Source organism: Solea senegalensis, linkage group LG6, assembly GCF_019176455.1.
Source record: "Solea senegalensis isolate Sse05_10M linkage group LG6, IFAPA_SoseM_1, whole genome shotgun sequence".
Lineage (NCBI taxonomy): Eukaryota > Metazoa > Chordata > Actinopteri > Pleuronectiformes > Soleidae > Solea > Solea senegalensis.
The window spans coordinates 22,900,225-22,919,777 of NC_058026.1; the positions used below are offsets into that span (position 1 = coordinate 22,900,225).

At 40.4% G+C, this 19,553-nt stretch overlaps 1 protein-coding gene across 1 annotated transcript; it reads left to right on the plus strand.

The window, feature by feature from the left end:
* The first annotated feature begins 510 nt into the window (after nt 1–510).
* Nucleotides 511–18,672, plus strand: papss1 (3'-phosphoadenosine 5'-phosphosulfate synthase 1). Its single transcript, XM_044028630.1, has 12 exons — nt 511–789; nt 2,945–3,059; nt 3,167–3,402; nt 4,256–4,394; nt 4,897–5,015; nt 5,375–5,488; nt 5,574–5,685; nt 8,449–8,654; nt 11,055–11,190; nt 11,481–11,749; nt 13,360–13,589; nt 17,567–18,672. Exons 1-12 carry the CDS (start codon nt 730–732, stop codon nt 17,703–17,705), a joined length of 1,875 nt encoding a protein of 624 aa, XP_043884565.1. The 5' UTR covers nt 511–729; the 3' UTR covers nt 17,706–18,672.
* Nucleotides 18,673–19,553: the final 881 nt, after the last annotated feature.

The window sequence follows — 19,553 nt, forward strand, 5'->3', positions numbered from 1 at the left end:
CGACCTCCTACCTCATCACAACCCCTTTAATTCAGGCTCTGTCCTGTAATTAGCACCACGAATTCCCTCGAACTAAGGTGTATTATTTGTGGGTTATTATGAGTCACTATATTAGTTCAAGTAAAAATCCAAAAGCAAGATAAACTACCAATGCAATTGTTGTTTATTTGCCAATGTAGTCATGAGATATGTATAATATTTAATTAAAAAATACATAATAATAATAATTTAATTTTTTTTTATTTTTTGGAGTAATATCAAATCACATGTAAGCACGTGTCAGTCTGCGTTTCCAAAACACCAATATTGTAAGGAATTACATGAACGTGAACTTATTTTTTTTCACTTGTAGCGACAAAGCGTTCGCTTTTACAGACACTGGCTGCAGATCAGTAAATCACCGAGTCATCCACTGCGCTGAGCCACGATAACTGAAGGAAACTGACACCAGGTCAGATTGTTCTCACAGCAGACAGACTGACTGAGTCCAGGCAGGAAATGCGTCATACGTCGTCGCCGGTGACGTGCGGCAGCGAAAGCTCTTCCCGGTTGTTGTGCGAGGCCCCGCGGCACCGGGCTCCTTCATTGACCGGAGAAACCTCCACCAGTAATCAAACAAACAGCAACAACAATTATATAGATACCACCAGGAAACACCAACTTTGTCGTTGTGTGTATTTACAGGAGGTTGTCGGTAGAATTAGCCGCTAACTAGCAGCTAGCGTAAACATGGAGACATATGGCAACTCTCACAAAAAGCAAAAGCTGAGCAACACCGTGGAGAGCTGGGTGAGTTTTCTATTATTGTTATAATCCGACACACTTGATTATAATGTCTCCAGTGACCAGCTGCTAAAGAGTCGAAGGGATGACTGACCAGGAGACTAGCTTATTAGCATGTACCTAACGTTGTGCTACTAACCCTTAGATCCTTCAAAAAAAGTTACGTTAACACTCCTAGAGCACCAAAATATGTTAATCAAAGCACAAGCTACAACTCCTCCTTTGCGCCTTTAATATTTAGAAATTTATTTATTTTTCCGCGCTGCCGATCACCGGCCCCTGGTGTTTGGTGCTGAGCAGGAGGACATTTTTGTCCCGCTTCGGAGTGTAGGACACCAGGGTTTAAGTTGGAGCGAACGCAAAGATAGAGGAGAGGGCCCATCTCCCCCCGTAGCCTTTGGAGCTGAGGGGAAAGCTCTGGTCGGTTTTTACGCATTGTGCCAACCATTGTGATCTTTCTTCGCAGCAGCTCCTCTGTGAGGACAAATGAGGAAAATGAATTATCAATAGTCGCAGTCACCCCTCTCAGCCTCTCCGTCATGTCCAACACCACCCGCTCTCTCCTTGGTTTCGTTCTGGCAGCGCACCAGCTGACTGGTAGACGCCAACAGAAGGGACTCCAAACTAAGCCCTCACAGTGGTGGCATCAAGGTCCTTCCACTTGGGCACCATCCTTCTCCCATGCAGTTTGTAATTAGTGTGATATATTTTGTACGGTGGCCCTGAAGGTCAAAACACAATAACAGAAAGCACAACAACATTTCACCAAACACCACATTTCACAAAACACAAAAATAAATCAAAAGTGTCTATCAGCTCACTGATAATGGCCACGGCAGGTGGGTCCTGAACCTGGAGACAGTCCCCAGGAAGTACTCTTCATCGGCTATGTCGAATGTCAGAATCCGATGTAATGGATCATGCTCTGTGGACTCGGGTTCCATGACCATTTTAGTGCCTCTGCGGTGCTGTTGTAATGCTTCATTGTCTGTGGTATGACATGAGAAGTTCAGCTATGCTCCTTAACTATACACAGACACCTCCTCACCTGTGCACCTGTGATCGCTGCAGTGCGGTGCACAGGTGCTCAGATTGTTTTGTTTTGTGCTGGGAAATCTCCTGTGTTTTGGATATTTCAAAGCTGTGGAGAACCCACAATTTAGATGTCGGGCAGTGACATGCGGTGAGGTTCATGATTGGTGAGGTTCGTAACTGACTCCTCTGGAATTGGATGTACAACTATATGAACCCAAATGGAAGCTTATATTTCAGTATTTAATATAAGGTCAAATTTGATTTCGATAAATTAAACTTTTTTTTTGGCCCCTGACTGGACATCACTGATGTCGGGTCGATCTGCTTTACTCCTTGTGTAGTTGCAAAAATACAATTAATTCCAAAGCCACTGAATAGTCGTTAGCTGTAAGCAGGTTTCAATTGGCTTGACTCATAGGTACTGTTGTAATTCATCAATCACGAAGGCGTGAGAGAGAGTTCCAAGTATCCAAGCCTTTCGAGGATCAACAACACATAGAAATATTCCCTTGATGTTCAGTTTGTGAACGACGATCTATAGATTCCAACAGTAAGACAGCGCAACCTGATGTCACTGACGGTCAAAAAAACCTTGTTACACCAAAACCTAAAGAACAGCTTCTCAAATGGACACATCCATCCAACTGCTACATATTTTTCAGTACATATCTTCCAATTACTTTATCTATCATAGCCGTCAAAGATATCAAAGTGTCCATGGCAGCTTTTATCTAAAGAACAAAGTAACATCAGAAAGGCTACTTCAACTGTTAATAAAATTACATTGGGGGGGGGACATGTACCCTTGTTGTCTGATATGTTTGATCATAGTTTCTTAATTGATGTATTCTTTGAAGCATGAATATTTTAGTGAGGCAAGTACACACAGTCTCAGCCATAACAACAAAAATGGTATAAAATTGGCATAATTTATTTTGGTTTTCGTTTTTGCAACAATTTTAGAAGCTACTAAAATATGATTTCACAATAAAAAAACTTGCATTGATACTTTATAGGATTGCTCATTGAATCACCACACTGATCGAGATTGGCTAATTGTTAAACTCCTTGGAAACTCTTAGGTTGGCAACTAAACTGATTTGACACTAAATATGTTCAATTTCAGGGAATGCAGCGTGCAACCAATGTCACCTATCAAGCTCATCATGTGAGCCGGAACAAGCGTGGGCAAGTTGTGGGCACAAGAGGAGGGTTCAGAGGATGCACTGTTTGGTTGACTGGTAAGTCACAAGATGTCACCAAGACATTTTTATATAGCGCCCTTAACTAAAATGTTAGGTGATTCAATAGTTGTTTCATATTGTCGTTGTTTTTCCCCATTGTAAAGGTTTGTCCGGTGCAGGGAAGACCACAGTGAGCATGGCTCTGGAGGAGTACCTGGTGTGTCATGGTATTCCTTGCTATAGCCTTGATGGGGACAACATCCGTCAAGGGCTTAACAAGAACCTGGGTTTCAGCCCACAGGACCGGGAAGAGAACATCAGACGCATTGCTGAGGTGGCCCGGCTTTTTGCTGATGCTGGGCTGGTCTGCATTGCCAGCTTCATCTCTCCCTATGGCAGGGTGAGTAACTCTTTAAATTTAACTCCAGTGCAGAAGATGATTTGTGATTAATGTGGCTGGGCCTTACTATTACTGTAGTAATGTGGCTCTCTGTTCAATCTTTACTTAACTATATATAGTCTGACCTGCTGAGAACAGCTTTATTTCATGCTGTAAGGCTCATATTCTACACTTCTATAAAATTCCCATTTGTTTTTTGGAAAAACAATAGATCTATGATTGATATATATTTGAGGTTGATTATCAATCATGTTGTTGAAGGGTTTGGAAAAATAATTGCAATTTCTATTAACCAATACACACTCACTGAAACACACTCACAAAAACACACATTCAGTCAGTATGTTTACATGCACAGTTTAATCGAGTGAAGGCCGTCGTTGGACTAAGACCCGAGATTCATTGGCTGTGTATGTCTGCCTCTGCCTCTGTAGGTGGCACTGTATCTCTCTATAAGCTAGTGCGTATTGAATCAGTTCCTGTTGACCTTTACGTCACAGAGAAACAAACAGCGAACAACAAGATGGATTGTGCTGTGGTTCTTCATGTTTAGTATCTGCTGTACATGTTAATTATTCAAATTAGATCAAGCATGGCTCTTGTGGTTGCCTTGTTGTCCTAACAAATATGGCGATTTCTGGCAACAGTACTGCAGTTTATCTTTATCATAATCTTTATTGTTTCTTACTAGAAGCCAATTCTGAACTGTGCTTGAGTCAGTGTGACCAAATTTACTCTGCACTGCAGTGTAATCTCATTACTGGAGATGCATTTATGTTGTTATTAAATCTGACAAGTCTTAATATATTTCCATCCGCTAACTTCCCATATTGCTGTTTGATTTTTTTCACAGGATCGACTCAATGCTAGGAAGATACATGAGGCTGCAGGTCTGCCTTTCTTTGAGGTGTTTGTGGACGCTCCTCTGGACGTATGTGAGCAGAGGGATGTGAAGGGATTGTACAAGAGAGCTAGAGCTGGGGAAATAAGAGGTAGAGTATACTTTTATACTCTTAATGTTAAGTGCATCTGTAGAGCATGTCAAGACTGGGGTTTAATTATGTGTTGATATACAGCAAAATGTGATATATATATATATATATATATATATATATATATATATATATATATATATATATATATATATATATATATATATGGTACTTTGACCATATTGCCGTAGTATAGTACTATGGTCTAACACACATTTTGTTATGAAATTCAAAACAAAGGCTAAAAGAGCAAAAATTGAATAAGGACATGGAGTTTTAAAGAAGTGACCGTAGAGAGACCGTATAACTACTGATGTATCATTGTTAGAGGAAGTGCTTCTTTTTATACTGTCTTTTTCTTGTTGGATTGAGGGATCAACTATATGTCCAAGTGTTAAACAGAATGACCTTTGCTGTGACAGGTCACAGGACACTATACTGTAGATTAAATAATGGACTTAGTGCACTCTATACATTGTATTTTCTGTCTCTTCATTGTCAGGTTTCACTGGAATTGACTCAGAGTATGAGAAACCAGAGGCTCCGGAGCTGGTGCTGAAGACAGACTCCTGCAGTGTGAATGAATCCATACAACAACTTATTGACCTGCTCCAGGAAAGGGTGAGGAGACCAGTGCTGCTTAGACATATTCATATCCAACTGTTATGTTTTGAATTTACTGTTTTAATTGACTATTTTCCCTAAAAGAATACACAAGCCAAGTTTAAAGAGGTGGCCAGAGGCTTGAAATTCAGACTTGTTACACATTATGGCACTGTCGTACCTCCGATAGCCACAAAGGGGCAGTGTAGCCTTGTAATTATTTGGACGTTAATGTCAATCTGTCTGCTCTGCTATCATGTAAATCAATATTCCTTTCGCAAAAAGAAACGCTCATACCACAGAGTAATTGTACAGAGTGTGTTTTAATATATTTTATAATATTTAATAATTAATGTCACATTAATTTGATTCTTCAGGATATAGTTCCCATTGATGCATCTTATGAAGTGAAAGAGCTTTACGTTCAGGAGAACAAACTGGACCTGGCTAAGGCTGATGCAGAGACCCTGCCTGCTGTAGAGATCAACAAGGTGCTTCTATAAGAACTATATACATTTTGGATTGTGAGTAAATTCTTCGTATGTAACCTACTGTATGTGTCTGTGTGATCCACAGCTGGACATGCAGTGGGTGCAGGTGCTGGCTGAAGGCTGGGCCACTCCTCTGAATGGGTTCATGAGAGAGAGAGAGTACTTGCAGTGTCTCCATTTTGACTGCCTGTTGGATGGTAGGATGGCATTTATTATATAAACTTTTTGTTTTTCTTAATTTTCTTCAGTAGTGTCAATCTGTTCTTTCATGACGATTTGTAAATGCAAATGTCTTTAACCACAAATGTGACACTATAGCAGAATTTTTTTTTTTCTTTTTAGTAATAAAATGGAGCCGTCTTGACATACTGAGACATTAAATTAGATTAACAAAGACTCCTTACATGTGTCAGTGCAAGCTGCATGTGTTACAGTATGTACTGAGAAGCTTAAGAAAGCTTTTCTTGTGGCGGATGTACTCTGTTATAATGGTTGTGAAACATGTCTCTAAAATAGTCCGTGGTAAACAGGAGGTCTGAGGAAAGCTTCCAGATTCATCCATTCTAATCATGACATATAGAGGCCTATATTTAAACTTTTTGTAAAAGGATTCAGAGTATGAATGCTATATTAATTAAATGTTTTTAAATTAAAAAATATATATATATTCTTAAAGAAATTAAATAAGGGGTTCCTCAGCTTGTGTTTTATTTTGTAGGGGGTCGAATGAGAAAATCCTCTAGAGAACCTCTTTTCTAGTATACAACAGTGATGGGGAACTGAGATGGCCCACTGATATATTTCCTGCCCTTAAATTGGTCCTTATGGAAATAGTTTTCATTATTTTTGTTGTTCCTCGCCGCTCAGATGCAGGCAGGAAATGGGCTGTGTTTGACAGCAAGATGAACAAAGATGGAGAAGAGTGAACGTATTAAAGAGCGGGTTCATTCCCGAACACAAAGACTCTACAAAATGCAGAGTTTATGCCAAAGAAACAGGGGCTACTTTGTCGCATGCATGTGGTTTGTGTATTGAAAATCTGACACGGACCAGCAAGCTATACTTAGCGAATCTTGCCACAGCAGACCAGTTTCCACAACACATTTAATAAACTACAATCATTTATTTTGCCATCTGTGAAAGAATAATGTCAAACAATATAGAATACAGTCTATAGAGATGAACTAAAAAAAAAAAGAAAACCTCCAAACTTTAAACATTGCAGGGAGTTTTAACCCACAGCACAGTGTAGGGGAAAACAGGAGAAGAAGCAGGTAACAGTTCAAGTTTAACATCTACAAAGATATGGTCATGATTTTCACAACTGAGTAAAAGGAATGGGTTTCTTTATACACCAATCTTTTGATATAAATTGACTTATATTGGAATATGAGCTTTTGGCGCTAATTTGGACTGAAGTAGATTTAATGTGTGATTTCAAGAATGGTGATGTTATTTATCATTTTGATGCAGTAGTTACTCTGTTTGCTCTCCGGGCTCAGGAAAGCTTCTGTTTTTTGGCACATTTTAGAAAACAAATATATTGAGCATGAAGTCTCGAGGTGTATTTACAACAGTTATAGCGTTTACTGTTTGAAATTCCAGGGAAAGACCATTTTATTGCCCACATGACCAGTCAAAACCTTTACTTTTGGGTTGTGGTGCCAAATACTTTGTCACACACAGTAAAAATGAAAACTATATGAAATAAATTAAAACATAGCCCGGTTTTCATTTTCAGAGTTTGACAGCAATACAACCTCTGTCCTCACTTAAGGATAAAACCAGGAGATTTAGTTTGTTTTCACAGAAAGATACCTAATCAGATAAACTCAGCCCGACTGGACTGAGGCAGAAATGCAGACTGATGTGAAAAGTATTGATTCCACTTTTCTGTTTGTCCTGGATGAGAGGGACGCAGAGGAAGAGGTCTCAGTATTGATTGACACCATATGCCACCATTTGTCCATTTCCACTTCCTTCCAGGGATTTGACAGTGAAATAATAATATCACAGTGAAAGGATTGATTGCCCACATTATAACACTAAAACTGGTTGGGAAGCGGAAAAATGCATGTCTGACTAATCAAATAGTCTGAAAAAATAAACAAATCCTAATTCAAGCTTGTGTCTCCTTTGCTTGGCCATTTGGCAGTCATCTGTTTGTGTGTGTATGTGTGTGAGTGTGTATGTTATTAAAACCAGCTGTAAGCTCTCCACTGTGACAGAGAGGACTATGAGAGGGTCCAGGGGTGGGGGGAGGTCGGGGCAGCTACAGTCATCATGCCCTCCTGTCTCCGCATCAGTTGATATGATGTGATGTGAAAAGCGTGCCTTTCCCAGTGTTCCCGACATTTTCATCAACCTGCATGGCAAAAGGAACGCACCTCCAGAATACACAAAAATCTTTTAAATGAGAAAGGGTCAAGCTCTAGTTTAGCTGAATAGGGGATTTTTCTCCTCTATTTTCTTAAATTGCAGCCTTGAAGACCAAACTCAAGCCTGTGGTTTAGCTGTATATTCCACATTTAGCCTTAAGCAGCACAACATGGAAACTTTGCAGGAATGGTTGTGATATTTGATTGCATATACTGAGCCCTGCGTGTGTATTAAACTCAGAATGTCAGAGTTTTCTAACTTGGTTCTATACATTATCCTTCCTTGACTTGGTTATCTGATATTAAATGTGCCCCTGTGGAGTTTTTTGTTGTTGTAAACAAATGAAAAGGTTGTGATGTGGGTTTAATTTGATTCAGTGTCTCATGTTTATTGAAATACAACAAACATGCTTTTGTTGTTTACATCAGTGTTAGCTTATGGTGTGTTACTGCTGCCAAGTGTCGATCAGCAGAACAGCTAACAAAAACTGATGGCAGGTCAGTGTAATTCCTCGCCTGCATTTTGACGTCGCTCCCTAGCACTGCTTATTTTCATACAACATATTTTCTGTCTTGTCCTAGGTGGTGTCATCAACCTGTCAGTGCCTGTAGTGCTGCCAGTGTCAACTGCTGATAAACAGCGTTTAGATGGTGTGACAGCCATAGCCCTGGTCTATGAGGGCAAACGAGTTGCCATCCTTCGCAACCCCGAGTTTTATGAACACCTCAAAGAAGAACGCTGTGCTCGCCAGTGGGGCACCACTTGCAAGGACCACCCCTACATAAAGGTAAAGTTCTGACATGCCATGTTAAACGTTGTAGTTTTTGCTCTCTGAAAGCTGAATTTACAACACAGTGTAAATATTTTGGCAACTGTGATGAAAAAATGTAAAAGCTCAAGAAAATCAGCATCTGTAGACTTCCAGACAGCTTGTCTGTGTCCTGTGTGCTAAACACTTAGCATTTGAAAGAAAACTGCCTCTCTGGATTCTGTGTTGATAGAACACAGATCCATGCTGGCCTTTTCACAGTGCTTATGGAAAGAGTGACTAGGTTGCAGAGTGGAGCCATTCGCACAGTCTGTCAGGACGCCCAGTGTAATCACTTGATCTTTTGGTCCACCCTGATTTTGCAGGTGTTCTATTTGGATGTTCGGTCTCTTGCTCAACCTCCACCAAATGCATTGGAGATCGTGCATCTCGTCTGAACAGTCAGTGGGATCCGTGCCAGCTTCCACCTTTTCACTCAACCAACCTTTCTCTAAATATACACAGGAATTGTTACCATCTGTCTCCTAATGACTGTTGTGGGGTGCAGGTAGACTTTGTTGCACGATAATGTCCTGAAATGACCCTGCACACCCGGCAGAGAGTGCATTGGCCTATAGCTGGACAAGAGTGGCATTGTCTTGTGTTGCTGACACATGATGTCAGATGATAACTCCAACTCCATCCAAAGCTTTAGTTGCCTAGCTAATTTTAATTCTTTTTGTTTTCAGGCTTAGTGCAGTTGGTTGGCCACTTTCATGCTGGCAAAGAGGCAAGGCAGCTAAATGTAATCTCCATGGCATCTGATAATTTCACTCCCTGCAGTCAGACTTACTGTAAACCTCAGAGGATCATTTTAAAGCCCTAAGCTGCTAAAAAAAATGCTGGACAGACAGCTGTCTCAGTGTTTCAGCACTCTTGGCAGCCAATTTTAATTTTAACACATTTCTCTCTCTCTCTCTCTTTTAAAAAAAAACCCATCTTGTTGACAATGATACCTGATCTTGCAGTGTTTTAAGATGCATTTGAGGCTACAAGTTCCATTAAGTGGTATCATGACTGTATCAATGCCTGATGCCTCACCTCTGGATTTGGACACAAGCAGAGCACTCTGTATTTCCATAACTCTCATTCTTTGTCCACTCTGACTTGTCAGGGCCGAATATGTGTGCTCAGCTTGCTGGGATTAAGGTGTCACTCATTGAAAGAGTGTGTGTATGTATACCTCCATCAACACCTCTGAGGTAGTAGCTACAACCTTTTTCCTTATCTTTCCAGACAGAAATGACCTGCTCCATATTACATGCAGTTAATCCTCTTTTTCCTGTTTACCTGTCTGTCAGTCAGACAGGAGCCCCCGCCGTCGGAAACTATGGCGTAGTGGCTGTTTATTTGGATATGGGTCTTTTCATATGTAAAGCACATATCTATGTGTAGGCCTGCTTCCTTTGATTTTGTCTTTGCAGGCATCATATTTTCCATGCACTTAGGTGAGAAAAAAATAAAACCAACTTGTCAGTGCTGTCGATCGCTTCAGAAGATAAGACCGTTGAGCACCTTTCAGGGCAGCAGTGGACAGATTGGATTAATTGAAGTGTGGAATACAAATTGCAACACAATCCTGAGAACTTCTTCCAGTGGAGCCAAGTTGTTGTTGATCACATCATTACTGACAACTTTATGAATCTTTTTTTTCACATTGCCGGGTCAAACTGAAGCCAGTATGTTTGTAAAGTAAGGATATCAAAGCCTTTTTTTGTGTGTTCTTTTATAATGATAAATTACATGTCAGCGAAATAAATGACATGAATAGATTTTTCTTTTTCATCAACTTCCAAATCAGCTTTTTCCAATGCCTACACACTTCAGGTTTCATTTATAGCCTTTGTTATGAGTTCTCACTGTGCTGGAACAGTGCTTATTTTATTGCAGAGCCTGTAGAGAATTGTCACTTCATATCACAGTAACATCCCACAGGCCAATGTGTCTTATAAATGCCACAGGAGGCAAGTAAAAGATGTTGCCTGAAGCAACAGCAGCTTTTGCTTGGCCCCTTAGCACTTTGGTGACATTTTGGATTAATCTCATCACCATAAAAATCTCTCCAGTGTGGTCATGAGCTCAGCACCTGGTTTTATTGTGGAACACAATCTGACCTTGTCTCTGCTCTTTTATTAAAATTAAGATACTAGATGCGGCCACCTGCAAAAGAGGGGGCCAGAGTTTTGTTGACGACACTTTGGGACTTTGATTTATGCATCAGTGTCCTTGTTGGCAACAGGATAATAATTCAAGGGTTTTTATTAGATTTCATGCTGGCCTGGTTCCAGCACAGTGAAGTTTTTATGGACCACAGTGTCTTATGTCTGGATTATGTTTGAGTAGTGTTCCCTGTCATGATCACTATGACTCCTGTTTTAGATGGTGATGGAGAGTGGGGACTGGCTGGTAGGCGGAGACCTGCAGGTCCTGGACAGGATCTATTGGAATGATGGACTCGACCATTACCGGCTGACACCCACTGAGCTCAAACAGAAGTTTAAAGAAATGAATGCAGGTACGGGGCCAAGTTGTGTTTGTCCCTGTTTGTTCACTGTGTAAGAAGAGTAGAATTGTGGGTCGTCCTCTCAGTTTCAGTACTTTTATGAAAAAGTAAGGCACTTGGGAGTAGAGAGTTGAGGAGGGCACTCGTGTGATTCAGCTCCTCACCAACAAGAACACAGGCTGTATGTGGTTTCAGTGGTTGGCTACTTAGCTGCTTGATTATCCTGGAGCTCTTTGTTTGTCTTGTTCAGATGAGTTTTGTGCCATAATAACAAACCCTTCTCCTCCTCTCCCTTTATTCAGATGCTGTATTTGCATTTCAGCTCCGCAACCCAGTACACAACGGCCATGCTCTTTTGATGCAGGACACCCACAAGCGCCTCATCGAACGAGGCTATCGCCGACCCGTGCTGCTGCTCCACCCACTGGGGGGATGGACTAAGGACGACGATGTGCCGCTGCCTTGGCGAATGAAGCAGCATGCTGCTGTGCTGGAGGAAGGTGTCCTGAATCCAGACACCACCATTGTTGCCATCTTTCCCTCTCCCATGATGTATGCTGGGCCAACCGAGGTAATAATTATCAACAATGTTGTGTCAAATCAATGTGTACAAACTATCCCTTGTTGTAACAGGATATATATTCCATTTGTTTGATTTATGTTGGGTTTTTCTCCGGTTTCTCCGGCTTCCTCGGCTTCCTCCCACAGTCCAATAACATGCTATATGGAGATTAGGTAAATTGGTCACTATAAAGTCACGCAGGCGTGAATGTGAGAGTGAACGGTTGTTTGTCTCTACATGTGGCCCTGCAATGGAATGGCAAATTCAGGGTGTACCCCGCCTGTCGCCCTATACTAGCTGAGATTGGCACAGTTCCCCCGCGACCCTCCTGTGGAGGATAAAGCGATAGAAAATGAATGGATGGAGGATACATGTTGTCTACCTGGATTGATGATATCGCTGCTTGTCTGTCCAGTTTTATGAATGACTGCACTTCTGTGTTTGCTAATATTTGATAATGAGGAGAGATTCCCCTCACAAACCCAGAGGGGTTTCCTGAACCTGCACAATGTGTGTTTTTTTTGTAGTTGTTTCACTGCTTTTGTGTTTTGTTGTGCAGAATTAATAAACCAAAACCAAATGTTCAAAAATATGCACAAAACAACATGGGTGAAAAGAAATAGACATCTTCTTCAGAATTAGCAGTGAACAGTGATTGCGGCACAATGTAATGATAACAGACATGTGGAAGAGACATGTCACATGCTTGGTGTCTGCACATGTATGACTGTGATAAATGACAGGAAAGGGGATTTTAAGATTTCCTTGAGGGGTTCTGTTTTGTGTTTCCATGCCATACCCAAGCCTCCATGTGAGTGAGTATAGCTGTGTAGTCGGTATCTTTTAATCACTCCCTTATGATAATAGGAAAACTATGGAGATAATTATCGAGAGGAGGCTGGAGGATGTCAGGCAGGGGAATTTATTACCTCTGCACAGGGTGGTTATGTTTTTTTTTTTTCCTCTGGCATTTGTCTGTCTGTTTGTGAGCAGCATTACTCAAAAAGTTACATTTTCTAGTGATATAGATTATGACCCAAGGAAGAAATAATTAGATTGTACGCTGGGGGAAAATGGGCAACCTTGACCTCTCTGTGAGTTGGAGTGCTCTCTCCAGTCAATCATAATGGCATTTATTGGTCATGTTCACTTTGAATTAGAGCTAGACTGGGTCAAATTTTTGACAAAAGACTAGTGTCAGTAAAAATCTATTTCTAGTCAAAATTGAACATTCTTCAGCCTACAGCTTCCATTCTAAGCTGAAATCACATTTTCTTTGCTTAACCAAAAAATCCCCTAGATTCTAAATAATGTAAACTATGTGAGTAAGAATGTTATTCTATTGTTAGTAGCATTAGTAATTATGAAGAAGAGATGTAGAGTTTTAGTAATTATTGATAATGAAAAGCAGAAAGCGAATCGCAGCATTTAATTCCTAAGGGGAGTCATTGTTGGAGGCTGGCTGACTGCACTTGTGCAGGTCCAGGTCTGTTAAAATGGGAAATGTATTATTGGCTTTAGTTTTCAGACAATAGTTTACTAATATTTAGCTAAAAGTATAAGAATGAGACGTAGTTTCCACAGTCAGGTAACAAACATTATTTTCTCCTTGTTTGCAGGTTCAGTGGCACTGCAGAGCTCGAATGGTAGCAGGTGCCAACTTCTACATAGTGGGCCGCGACCCTGCAGGCATGCCCCATCCTGTAACTGGAAAAGACCTTTATGAACCCACTCATGGAGCCAAGGTCCTCACCATGGCCCCAGGCCTCATTACCCTGGAGATTGTACCCTTCAAGGTTGCCGCTTACAACAAGGTCAAAAGAGAAATGGATTTTTATGACCCCCAAAAGTAAGTATTTTTTATGTTTTTTATATTTATTATGTTTATCTTTTGTTAAACTCTGTGTTCCATCTCATTTTCCAGTCTTTGAATATCCACTTCATGGAAAACAAAAGTCCAAAGCTGCTCCCTTGCACTAAATGAAATATCTTGTAGATTTTGTCCAGAGCAACAGGTGTTTTTTCTTCCTTACTCAGTAAAAAAAAGGTTGTGCTAATTATTATGAGCTTTGATGTAGTTCAATAGATACAGACACCTGCTATTAATTAAAGTTTGTGTACCACAATGAAAACAATGACTAACAAACTAACATCTCACTGCCTCTCCTCCGGATGTGATGCAGCTTCCACCATCAGGTTAAGCAACTGTGTGCTGGCCAAGAATGTTGAAAGGAAATGTGGCCAGACTAATTATGAGATTTGCTTAGATTTCCATGATGATGCATACTCATGACGCAACATTCAAAATAAATTGTTGATCATGCACGTCAAGTACTTCTGTGGAAAAGAGGTAAAAGTAATTTCCTTAGTTTTTGAAATGATGGCATTACCTCTTATCCATTTCCTGTTTGGTTTTTGAGACACTTTGATCAGTTTGTGAGAGAAAATCTCTAAATCTCCGTTATTATACTGTTTATGCCGAAGGTCATGTTTTTCCACATTAATAAAATGTTTTCCGGACTAAATTTTAAATACCTGTAACCATTTCAAATCTAATTTTTATGGCTGAAATAGAGAAGAAACCAGTAAATGTTTGCTGTTGGCGCTCCTAAATTCACTTTTGAAGAGGTCAGCTTCAATGTGACGTCATAATGTTCTGCAGAAATACTTAAAGCTGTAGTTTTGCAAGATTACCAGGAAAATGTTGATTGCTGAGTCTCATCCCCAAGTTAAATAAATGCTAATGTGGTGGGATCACAGCTTCCTGTAATGACGTCCCTCCCATCAGATGAACACGAACAGATGCACACGCTTCAATGAAACGGATGACCCAAGGCAATCTCTGCAATTCTCTTCTATTATTGAAATATTATACTGTGTTTATTGTCGCATTCTTATTCCTTTTTTAGTTGAATTACGGCACGGACATGCAGTTGATATCAATGATGGGATAGCTGGCTTACCCAGCTTTAAAGCTCCAGTGCAGAACCTCTATTGTCCCCTGTGGGCTTCTGAGTAATAATTACCTAAAGGGCGCAGTCTCTATGATGCAGTTGGCTAGTTTCTTTGGTAGTTTTGTACGTCATGTCTTGTAAATCTTTATTTTAACCTACTTGTCCAGACTGCGGCAAGGAAACTTGGGGCTGCATGGTGAAAGAAACAGCAGCAGCTGTGATTGGCACATACAAGCACATGGTCAGGCAGTTGTACAGGGAGCGCTTGATAGCTTGATTAAAATACAGTCAGTGCTGCTGTATGAAGCCACAGCGAGCGTTGTATGGAGCAGACATTTGTTTATATTGAAATGCTCTGTCCTGCAGCCTTAATACGTTCTCTGTTAAATTCATTTGAAGCCTTCTTCTTTTAATGGACAGACATGGATGTGTAATGACATGCTAAATAATTGAACATTATTGACCCAAGGTTTGGTATAATTTAAATAATTTTTAATTTTAAGACTAAAGTCGAGTCGTATGCAAAGAGAACCGCTGGATTTCCAAAGTCTGTTGTTGTCACTCAGTTTGATTTATGGCATGCATTCCTCTTGTGCATACTGATAGCACTTTGCCAAATTTCAAAAGGAATGTTTTTGCTAATCACAAGTAATACCCCTCAGTCTGTGTGAGTGTAATGGCTGAGGTCACGGCAAGCTGTTTCTCATTTACACCGTATACGAACCTTCTCAGAACAATTTGCTTTGAGCTTTCCTAAATCATGCCACATGAATCGTGAAGCCTTGTTCACAGAATCGAAATGTTGCGAGAGCCACAAGATGGGCCATGAGCCGTGTAATAACAGTTAAAAATTGCACTCTCTGCACAGCGGGACATTGAGCCACTGTGAATCGGACCTCAGTCGAGTGTACAGTTCTGCTGCTGACAACATGTCCAAGAAGAGTCACATTGACAGAAATATACAGGCCCATAAACCATGTGAAGATGTGATGAACTTGACTTGAACTTCTACCAGTTCTCTGTTCTCCTCTGGTTAGAGAAGAAGGCCTGTCCTTGGTTCAGTTATTAATGTCTTTTTATAAACCAGGTGGATGCAAAGAGCAGTGAGAATAGACAGGAGTAGATGTAAATATACAAAGAAATGTTTGGATTTAGATTTTCTTTCTTGCACATACTTTTAGCTTTGTGGTTTACCATTCAGTATTTATTTCTTTTTGTGCGTGTGTATTTCAGGTAGGGCTGAGCAGTATGGCATGAATTCCATATTGTGGTATAATTTGAAGCTCATGCAAGGAGTCCTTATATCAGTGTATTACATTTCATGTTGTTTACAGCTCTTGGGATGTCTGGCCCAGATGGGAGAAATTGACCAATCATAGGGCAGTTCAGTGAGAGGGAGTGGAGGTTCCAATTGGCTGTTCGACAAAGCAACTGTTTGTACACTTCCCTTCAGTGGAAAGGTCACTATTCCAATGTTATTATCAGCTGCCTTTGCTGTAAACCAACCCAAAAAAAGGAAAAAGATTTTCAAAAAATAGCAGGACATTAATTCCATGAGGTGTGTGCTCATGTGGTGGGATCCCAAAACATAAATAAAGACCTTAATGGCGTGTTTCCACCAGCTCAACTCGCCACGGCGTGGTTATTTTTAAGTTTCCACTAGCGATAGAACCTGTTACCTGGTACTTTTTTAGTAGATACTATGCGTGACGCCGCGTGAGTCATGAGCAAGACGTGTAACACAAGAATTAAGCAGTAGATCAGTTAAAAGGATTTAACAGTCATTCAAAGGTGGGTTAATCTCTAACAATTACCAGGGAAATGTCTAAAATCTCAATATTTAAAAGAGGAGTCTGGTGTATTTAGCGACGAGCCAAACCCAGCCGCTTTATTTCAGTCCAGTGTCTCTGGAGGAAGTACTGCACAAATATTTTTAATTAACTGATTCTAATGATTCAATTACACTGAAAACAACTGCGTTACAAGTCACTAGTCACTCGTGTGTGTCGCGTGTAAAACTAAGTCACATCATGCAGCCGTGCAGTGATGACTCCGCCCACATTCAGTACGTACTATTTTGTAGTGGAAAACCAACCTAAACCATGCCGTGCCGAGGCGAGGCGAGCTGGGACCATAGGTGGAAAAGGGGCTAAACACTTTAGCACGTGTAATCAAAATCTCTACCATAGACCAAAGTTATACAGTTGATTCTGTTGGCTTTTTCCTACCTTCTCCTAATTATAGGTATTGCAGTTTTGTTGGCAATGAAGTGGTAAGAAATGTGTTTAACCAATTCAAGCAAGACATCTTATCTCATCCTCCTTCAAGCCAATTTGTTGTTTAGTGTTTTTCAAAATATAAATTACAAACATACTCGCATAGGATTAGGAAAAAACTTTGTGAATAATCAAACATTGGAGCAGAATCAATGGCGGGGAGCAATTTGTAGTGAAGGCCCCTGGTGTACCTCAAACACAAGCATCCATTTTGTACAAGACTTTCCAATCACCATTCCTGTAGCGAGCTGGGCTGTTTTGCTGGACTGTCACAGCATCCAGCCACAGAATGAATTCAAAGAAAAGCTGAAGTGGTTATTATAAGAAATGTAGAGCTCAAGAAGATTTAATAATTCCCACTCCCATATACATGTCTCTTTTTCACTGTAAGGAGTATGAAATGCTGTTAAAGATTCGCTCTGGTTTGCAGAAATGCTAACTGGCCCGCCGCCACGCCTCGATGCACTTGATTCCGAAGCAGCAGGCAGTTATTGTTTTCTACTGATAAGCATCCTAATGTCATTAATTGAAACATACCATGTCTGTTACTAGAAAACTCAATACTATCTGTTTTTTTTTTTCCCCCTCTGTCACAGCCGTCAAGACTATGATTTCATCTCAGGTACACGCATGCGCAAGATGGCTCGCGAGGGAGAGAATCCTCCCGATGGCTTCATGGCAGCCAAGGCCTGGAGTGTCCTGAAAGAATATTATATGTCACTGGAGAAGGCGTAAAGTTTGAGTAGGTAAAACATGGGAACACAGTGGTTTCTACTGATAAAATGAGCAATGTGGGGACCAGTCAAAAAAAAAAAACATGCTCCAGCTTCTGTCACTGAACTGGCTACAGTTGTTTTTAGTCTTATCACACTTGTGTTTTAACGGTATATGCTTTATTTAGCTGGTCTTTAAAACATGTCTTCAAAGTTAATATTTGTGTTTCTCGCTAACTCTATGACTGTATATGATCAATGGTTGTAAAATGATGATGTAAAAAGGTCAAGACTTGACAGGGTCTGTGTGTTGTAGTGGTACTGTTGACCAGTACTGAGTTAGTTTGGAATGAACGTTGAGTATTTGAGAAAGTTATTGCACCTGCTGGAGTTTATAAAGTTAGCCCCAAATCACCACTAAACCACAAACAAATTGCACTGTATGTTTTGCAAGTGGCAGTGGCAATTGCTCAGAATGTGGTGTGCACAAGTATTTGATGTAAAATGTCGAGTGCCTTGGTCTCAAGAAAGTGAATTCACATGATGTCTTGTTTGAATTAGGACACACAGACAAACACACACCTGCTTCTAGTCTCACTTGTTGCTACGCTGAAATTGTCCAATAGCTCAAAAACGACGTGCACAACAGATCGTCATTAAAGGTCTTTCTATCGGCATATGTTACACAAACCTTCGTTAAATTTAAATGAACACATTAAACCCTTTCCCCCCGCTTTTAATCTATTTATTCTGTCTTAGCATTATATGTTGTGCATGCAGGTCCAGTACTTTGAGCTTTTCCCCTCAACGATTTTAATATTGCATTATTGTTTTTTCATCCTATTTTCTTTTCTCATTGTTACTAATGTTTTCCATGTGGTAGTTCATTTCTAAGGGTTAGCCTGTAAAATCAGATTGTTCATGGTTACATCACGGGATCAGATTTGTAAATCTTCCTTATCCAATAAACCATTTTTAGCAAAAAAGAACAAATTGTTTACTTAAGCTTTGTCTAATCTTTGAGTCTGTGTGCGTGTGTTTTCTTTTTTTTTCCTTCTTCTTTTGTTTCAAAGAGCTTTAAATAGATAACACACTCAAAAGATTTCCACTTAACTTTAAATACCAGCATTAAATTTCATGCATTAGAGAAACCAAACTTACATTGATGAGATGTCATCGACTTTTCGCTGCCTGTGATCTCACTGTAACACAGTCCATATTCTGACATCTCAATAGCTCTAAATCTCTTCATGTCTTTGTGACTCAGGCGCTTCTTTGTCATCGACACGAGCCGTGTGCTCTTGAAAATGAAATTCCCCCAGCTTGCTTTGGCCTCATCTGTTGGAACTTCAGTGACCTCCCAGTTGGTCAATCAGCTGTATATTGAATAAGACAGACCCTCTACTGACCCCAATCAGCCTCTGTCACACTTGCACACTGAACACAGAGCTGCAGCTGGCTCGCAGATGCAGTGAAAGTGGAATGTGGAGGGTTAAAAAGCAGACTGTCAGAAACACCCTGGGTACTTTATCTAATCCTTCTCCAAGATATAATGAAGAGACCTGCCAGCACCAATTTTTTCCACCTTTTGCCAGATTGTGTTCGATCTCAAATGGTAATCAAGCTGGGACCTCAAAGGAAGTGCTGTGGGGTTTTTTCCCTCGGCACAACAAAGATCAAATGATTTTTGTTGTCCCTGATGTTATCTTGTAACATGCATACAATATTTTAGACGTGGCCTATTCATCCGAGCTTGCTTTGAAACTTGCCTTTTATCCGGTGTTGTTGAGCAGCGGCACTGAAGAAGAATTTGGCAGTTTGCGTGGCTCACGTTCACCACCTTATTTCAGTTTGACAGTATTAAGTGAGG